Here is a 7,503-nt window from a genome sequence, read left to right as displayed (position 1 = left end):
AATGCAGGTTCTAAACTACCAAATCTTCAACAATTTCTATATGCACTGAGGAAGTTGGATAGGAGGTAGGAAGAAAGATCTGTAGAACATCATCCATGAACATTCAAATATTGTTTAAGTTCAGTATAGAGTTGATATTATCTCAAAAAGAGCTTGAAGAAAATGCTAGGGACTACAGAGAACCTCCACAACAGCACTTTCAAGGTCCATACAAGAAGTTGGGTCTCACTGGTCAGGACAAGAATTTTAACAGCATATTTGAAGACTTGTAGATGTCTCAGTTTAAACAAAAGCCCTTGACTTTTTTTTTTTGGTACTATAATTCCTGCAATATAGAACAAATTGTGCATCAAGTACACTGGGAGAGTGTTCTTCCAGTCATTGTACGGGCACATGATCAAGCTAAAATCATGGAGTCAATATTTAAAGTTTAAGAGTTAAAAATAGCAACTTGGTACCATCTGCTATTACAAAACACACGCTCTGCCAAGAGAAACTCTTATGCCCAGCTGCAAACTTGCATGGCATTCAGTATTTCTCTTAAAGCCCAAACATTACAGCCATTGTGCCTGCATTTCCATTTTCTCCGAAGTTCACAGCTCTCAAGATCAAGACAAGCTTGAAAACGTGAACCTGAACACTGGCACAAGAAAGTACTCAGCTTTTCATTCAGCCCAACCATGATCTGGGAGAGACAGTTAGTGATCTCAAGAAGAAGTTGCTGGACTTGACAGGAAGTGAAAGTTTCTGAAGACATTCATGACAGGAAGCACCAAGTCGCCACTGCTTAGCACAGACTTTGTCACACACTGTATGGAGAACCTGGGTGACAGTTGAAACTGCTGTTTAACAAGCTGCTGGCATGAAAGAAAATGACACAAAAAAATTAAGGAAGAGGGAAGTTACTAACCCAAAGGCACTGAAACTACACTACACCATGCACTGCATCCGTACAGACAACCACAGATCTCTTGCTGTTATATGTATTACTCTGGTAGACAACTCTCTAAGGACCCTGCACAGGATATCTCCAGAGACTTTTACCAGGTTCCCTTCCAAACAAAGATATTTTCCCTTTAGCCCTCAAAAATTTAGTTACAGAGCTAAGAGTTTGTATTTTAAGCCACAGAAACCCAAAACAAATCTTATTTAAGAGATTTGATTCTTAAATTCTCTAACCCACCTGAACTGACATATTTATTTCCAAAAGAAACCCTGCATCCTCAAAACGTACTTATCCAATTTATTTATGGTCTTGCAGCCAGCCAGTTACAAAGCGAACCACAGCCATCCCTAGACCTGACATACCTTTGAGGTAAGATTATTTTCCCAAATAGAGGTCTCCTAACAGCTGTAGCTTCAGAACGTACTTTAAAGATCCCTTCTCTCTTTCAGGGTCACCTCTGTAAAAGTCTGAAGGAATCAGACCACTGTTTATACTTCTGCAGGTAATTAGTCTGGCTCCTTTCCCACGTCATTTATCAAGTTGTCAATTGTATCAATTACAGCACAAACACTCAGGAATATGGCTAGGTTTTGTTCTTCAGCCAAGGTGTTCTCAAATCTGAGACTGGAAACCAGTAAGTACCAGTAACTGTGTTGTGCCATGATATAGAAAAGCAATTGAAAGTTTAGACTTGACTCCAAAAATGTCAAGCTCCATATACGAGCACACTTAAAGAAGTCGAGCGTGATATGAAGGTGTCATACATTTATGGATTTACACCTTTTGGTCTTCAGTATTTTGGACTTTGTAGAGTTGAGAACAGACAGAAAGCCAATAAAGACCCAATAACAGACACTGTTATATACCTTCATTTATGAGGATTTGTTATAACCTTGAATCTACCAGGACAAGTAATAAGATGGAGACACACTGACATCACAGCGGTTGTAATAACACAATTATGCTCACAGACCATTATTTTAAACACTGATCAGAAGTACAAGGTAGACAATGGGCGTCATCACAATGAATTAGATTCAATTTGGATCTAGAACTGCAACAGCCATAAAAAATACGCAGAATTTAGAGCACAGTTGCAATTGTGAAGAATCTATATTTATTTCAGGATGCGACTGTTCATCCCCCTGAACTAGCAGAACATAATGGTTTTCCAGTAGCGTGTTAACAGTCAGACGAATTCTAAGTTCATACTCCTCAGCTTCCTCTTGATGCACATAAGTTTTAATGCAGATATAAGGAGATCGCACATCTGAGCCAGTATCTCCGCAGTCAAGTCTCTCAGCAAGCAAAATGCAAGCAGCTTTAAAAAAAAAAAAAAAAAGACTACAGGATGCCACAGCTATGTGATACAAGACCTTTTTTGGTTGTCAGAGTTGAACAAGCAACTTCTGAAACATTCCCAGCTCAGCTAGTCCAAAAAGCTGAGAGATTTTTAAGAATTGTACTTTGGCTTCAGTAGGCTGACAATTATGGTGTGCTTGCAGGAGAGCGTAACCTCCAGAGCACAGAAGCCACATCCCACTGTTGTCTGTGCAACTAAAGCTCAGTATTAAATTGAGCTTCAGTCTAAGATATAAAGACAGGTAGAATTAAAACTGAAGCATCAATAAAGGCGAAGACGTACCTCCCAACTAATAACTCAGAATACAGGAAGTTGCTCAGATAACTTCTACAGATTTGTACATAAAAAATAGAAATCTGACCCATGGAAATACTATTCAGCTCATCATTATGTCCTGCAAAAAAACTGATGACCAGATGCATTATCATTTCACTGCACTACGGAATCTCATTGCTGACATTCACCTATTGTTTGCTTTCAACTGCTTTTCATAGCTACTATGGAAAACTCCATTGGTAAGCTGCAGCATCTCATACACCACACTTGATGTATAATTTACAGTCTACAACAAAGTGCTTTTATGTAACCTACCCTGGATTACCTACAGGAGTCATAACTCGAGGTAACCAAGTTTGCATTCAGCTCCCCTTCCAAGTAGTAACTAGCACAGCATGTTCTTGCACAGCTTGCCTTTTGAACTCACAGCTTAACTTCAGAAGCTTTGTCTTGCTTAGGAGACAGCACCCAGCCTCCTTCTCCCTCAGCAGCTCACACACCGTACACAGCAATAACACCAGCACTGCACTGAGAGTAGAGTAAGAAAGGCAGTGACACATCAGCAAGATGTGTTCATGAACTGTAACCGACAACTGATTGCCCTCTCCTTTCTGGAAAGGAAATAGAAGGTGAAGAACTGATACAGCACATACTAGGCATGTGGTATACAGTTCCCCCATGCTTGTGGTTTACCAGCAAAGCTTTTTCAGCTAACGTAAATATCATTCTAGTTACAGTTTCTAAATCATTCTTCCTTTAAAAAAAAAGATGCTACCCAAATGAAAGAAGGTAGGCCTCCAAACCCTCAACAAATACACAGCTCAAAACAACTCAGCTGTCCTTCCATATTTCAAAAGTTACTTATTTGAACAACGGAACCCACGGCAATAATTCCACACAGAATTTTGTCCAGACTGCACCAGCCTGCATTGTTCTGTAGATCAAAGGTTAACAAGCATCTTGTTTAAAACTGACTCAAACTGAAACAAGGACTCAGAGGGTGACACATCGTCCCCAAGATTTAGCTTTCATAATCAACTATGTGACTCTTACTACCTTTGGCATTAACTTTATCTATCAGATGTAAGAGGCCTAACAGGAAGAGGCACATTTTTGCCACAACGTTACCTGAGCTGTACAAAGAGGTGACAAAAGACTCACCACTCCAATGTAACTTAAAAAGTCTCAACAGTAACATGATTCTACAGAAAGAGACATTTTAAATTACAACAGCAAACAGCAGCAGTAAGCACTTCTGCTAACTTCTACCTACTTCAGTATCATTAAAGCAGTAACCCTAACTACTACTTCACTAAATTTATGAGATGTGCTTATGGCAACAGTAGGAGGCACACTTGACTCAGAATAACTACAGCCAAGATGAACCTACACAATGGGAATAAAAGTATTCAAAGTTACCACTGAACAATGGCCTTGCAGTAAGTGAAGCTGAGCAGTGGCTCTAAGCAGTTGCTGCTGAGCTCTTCCTAGCTCCCCTGTGCTCCCAGAAGGGCAGGTATTTCACATTTAAATACCTGCATCCAATATTTAAACTAGGTTCAGTTACAGTTCGTAGCCTGTTTGTAGGAGCAAGTTAAGCTAGGATTGTCTATCAGCCATGCCCTCCTCAGACTTTGGCTAGCTAGCCATCAGCACCTTGAAATACTCAATTCTTTCTAATCACACCTTTCCATCATCTTCAGATTAAGAAAAATTAAGAAGTCTGGCCCAGGACCTCTTCTGCTGGAGGTTCTCACAGCAGTAAATTATCCACAGAATGTCATGACTTTCTCCTATTTCCACCATAATTCAGTGCATCAAGCGTCAGGAATTACAAAGCTGTCGGAAAGCCTTCTTAAGGATATAGAACAACTCACTCTAAGGAATCATCAGCACCATGGGAACCTGAGCTGTATTTGATAAAACAGCAACTACACTCCTCTTGAGAAGAAACTGATATTCCCAGATTTACCCTTTTGTTTCTACAGAGGACATAAAAATTAGATGGTCTCTGGCAGAGTGACTTTACAGTGATGGACAAAGCAACTATTACACATTCCTCCACACTGTCTTTGATCCACACAATTCCTACTACGACATTTGCTCCAACATTTAAACCTTAATTCAGCTGAACTAAAAGCAGCCAGCATATTCCTTTCTTCCAAGCAGAATTGTAAGAATCTGAAGCAATGAAAGCATGCTACAAAAGTCCAAGAGAAAGTAATTCCAAAGAGTTGTGGTACATCTTCATCAGCTCTGGACAAGTGCAGAGATGAACAACTGAACCTGCATGGTCTCATTCTAGCAGCACTACAGTGGTACTATAGAAGGCTCTGGAGAGGTGGGACACCTTGGATGTCTATGATATGTCAAGGCAGTTAAAAACAAGCACAAGTTAGTTAGGGTTGCTATAATACGGCATGGAAGAAATTGACTCATAATTCCATAAAATAAGGGTGCTTTGAAGACTGGTAAGTCTTCAATACACATCAAACAAGAAAACCAAGATGACATTTTAATTTTGACCATTTCATGAATTCAGACATTGACAGAAAACATGCATAAAGAATTTCATTGTCCTGTCAACATTTATGTTTTCCTAGATAAAGAACAGCATGTAGCCATCATACCAATAGCTCCCAAGTTCCTCCTTTTATTTCTAGACGTAATAAAACAAGACCTTATCTCAATATCCTTAACCATACAGAGTTGCTCCCTCAAGAAAAACATAATTTTTGTAGCTTTTAGAAGTATATGTTTTAAAAGCATCATCTTGCATGCAGCCTCCTTATGAGAGGAAAGCTACAGCCTCTAAAATAATTTCATTTGTAAGGTACTCCTTCAGTATATGTAGCCCTCAAGGAGAACATCCAACATTTTCCCCCAACCAATATTTGCAGTCTCACCGTCATTTTAGAAACTACTCATGAAATTCTTCAAACAACTGAAAGCTCAGCGACATACTCTTCGTAAATGAGCTTTTTTATTACATTGCTTCAAAGAAGGTGCTTCTTTGGACCATTTTTTCACACAGTATGGAAGATGACTAAGACAGTTCAACAGAGGTGGTATTATTGGAAAGTGACTGATACCAAGCTGTCATTAGTTTCTGATCAGTAAGTACACTGTAAAGATTAAAACAGATTTTAGAGGTTAACATGAAGGAACTCCAAAATTACAAAGATTAAAATTTCAAATAGAAATTCATATCTTTTTGGAGGATTAATCTCAGTTCAGACTGCATATAAAAAGCTTAAGCAGGGCCCAACGCTAGTTAAAATTCATGCTCAGAAGACTGCCACAGGAAGAACGGCATGTAGGAAGGGTGCGTGCTTAAAGGTCTCAGAAAACTGGAAGCTTATTTCTACAGCCACTAAGCATAGAGCAAGGGCAATAACATAATCTACAAAGGTACTGTTGAAGGATGAGATACAAAATTGCTTTTGAGGAGAACAAAGTCTCCCTATAGTACTGCAGGGAGCTATCTGCTCTGATCCTCCTCCAAAGCTCCTGGGATTTTGACCCAATGCTCTTTTGTCTGCCCTAAATTGCATCAGAACACACAGAATAATGAAGCCATAGTACATGAATCCCTCTGTAGACTGTACTGAAACAATACTAAAAAGTAAGCACTATCTTTTTAATTTAACACTGAGGCTTTGAAAGCCAAATATTACATCAGATACTTGCTCCTGGTACCCCAGCTCTTCCCACTTCTTTTAAGGCTGTTGCACAGCAACCTGTCTCTCAGTTACACAAGCTCTGACTCGCATGAACTAAGGGTGTTTCTGCCATCATTATATCAGGACTGGGAGAATCGTGGCCCTATTCTCACTTTAGTTTTACCCACCAATCATCTGCAAAGGTTAAGCATGAGGCTTTTCAAAGCTTCATAAAGGATATGATTAATTTCATCCTTGTACCTGTATCAAGCAAGAATCCTAGCTCTCAGAATGAAAAACAGCTTTGCACAACTCAGTATGCTGCTCTAAATGACTTAGGTTATATTCTAAGCCCACAATAACCCAGTGCCACAAACATACAAAGCATCTGTGAAAACTGCATTTTAATACTGTTCTAAGAGAAGCACCTAAAAACAAATTTTGAGAAGCTGCTGTCATTAATTTATGACAGAATTTTTCCCTCAGCCTGTCTAAACTGCATTTCAACTACTTCTACAAGCCTCCAAGTTACCTTCCGATGGTTGTAAAATTCAAGATGTCACAAGAAACAGAACTGTAGTACATTCTCTTAAAAGAAAATATATATATATTCAGACTCCAAGGAAAGGCTGCACTTTTCTCCAAAGGGAGTGACCCAAGTAAGATCCGCAGTTCCCTGTCTACGTAGACCTTGAATGGATGGGTTTTTATCACCCTCAAGCATGCAGCCAAGCACCTAGGAGCCTGGCTGCACTCTACTAATTCACCACTTTTATTTGCTTTACCTGCAGCTCGCACCAGGCGACTTCCACAGTGGTATCAGTATCCAGTCCTTTATACACAGTTTTGAAAGAGCCTCTTCCAATCTCGATGTCAAACTTCAGGAAGCGGCCATCAGGGGAGATGCCCACCGCCTTGGTCTCCAGCTCCTCTATGTCCTCCTGCTGCGTCCTCCGCTCCTCGAACTCCCGGCTGGCAGCCGATGTGCTGCCAGCAGCGCTGGTGGGGGGCAGAGCGGCGGCCTCGTCCTCCTCCTCTTTGGGCAGTAGCGGGGCGGCATCCTTGGTGGCGGGGGGCTCCTGGCCAGAGCGTCCTTCCAGGGGGAGCGGGACTGGCGGCGGAGGCTGCTGCAGCAGCGAGGGGGCCTGCGAGGCGCCGACGGCGATGCAAGTGGTGCGGACGCACTCGGGAGGAGAGACCAAGGGAGCGGCGCTGCCTCCCGACACGGGAGCCGAGGGTGCGGCGGGCTGCAGGCT

The 7,503-nt window shown here is 41.1% G+C and overlaps 2 protein-coding genes across 3 annotated transcripts in view; both read right to left on the bottom strand.

Moving 5' to 3' along the window:
* The window catches only part of LOC100542571 (zinc finger protein OZF-like), a 1,148,434-nt gene that overhangs the window by 523,759 nt on the left and 617,172 nt on the right, over positions 1 to 7,503 (bottom strand). The gene's annotated exons all lie outside the window — the stretch shown is intronic.
* LOC116216639 (serine/threonine-protein kinase WNK4-like) overlaps positions 5,088 to 7,503 on the bottom strand; it is a 3,403-nt gene continuing 987 nt past the window's right edge. Inside the window, exon 2 of the mRNA XM_031553385.1 lies at positions 5,088 to 7,501. Coding sequence (XP_031409245.1) covers positions 7,006 to 7,501 — 496 coding nt within the window. The 3' untranslated portion in view covers positions 5,088 to 7,005. The remainder of the gene's footprint in view (positions 7,502 to 7,503) is intronic.

This window comes from Meleagris gallopavo, chromosome 1, assembly GCF_000146605.3.
Source record: "Meleagris gallopavo isolate NT-WF06-2002-E0010 breed Aviagen turkey brand Nicholas breeding stock chromosome 1, Turkey_5.1, whole genome shotgun sequence".
Lineage (NCBI taxonomy): Eukaryota > Metazoa > Chordata > Aves > Galliformes > Phasianidae > Meleagris > Meleagris gallopavo.
The sequence above is the reverse complement of the archived record's forward strand: the minus strand, read 5'-3'. Positions and strand labels throughout refer to the sequence as shown.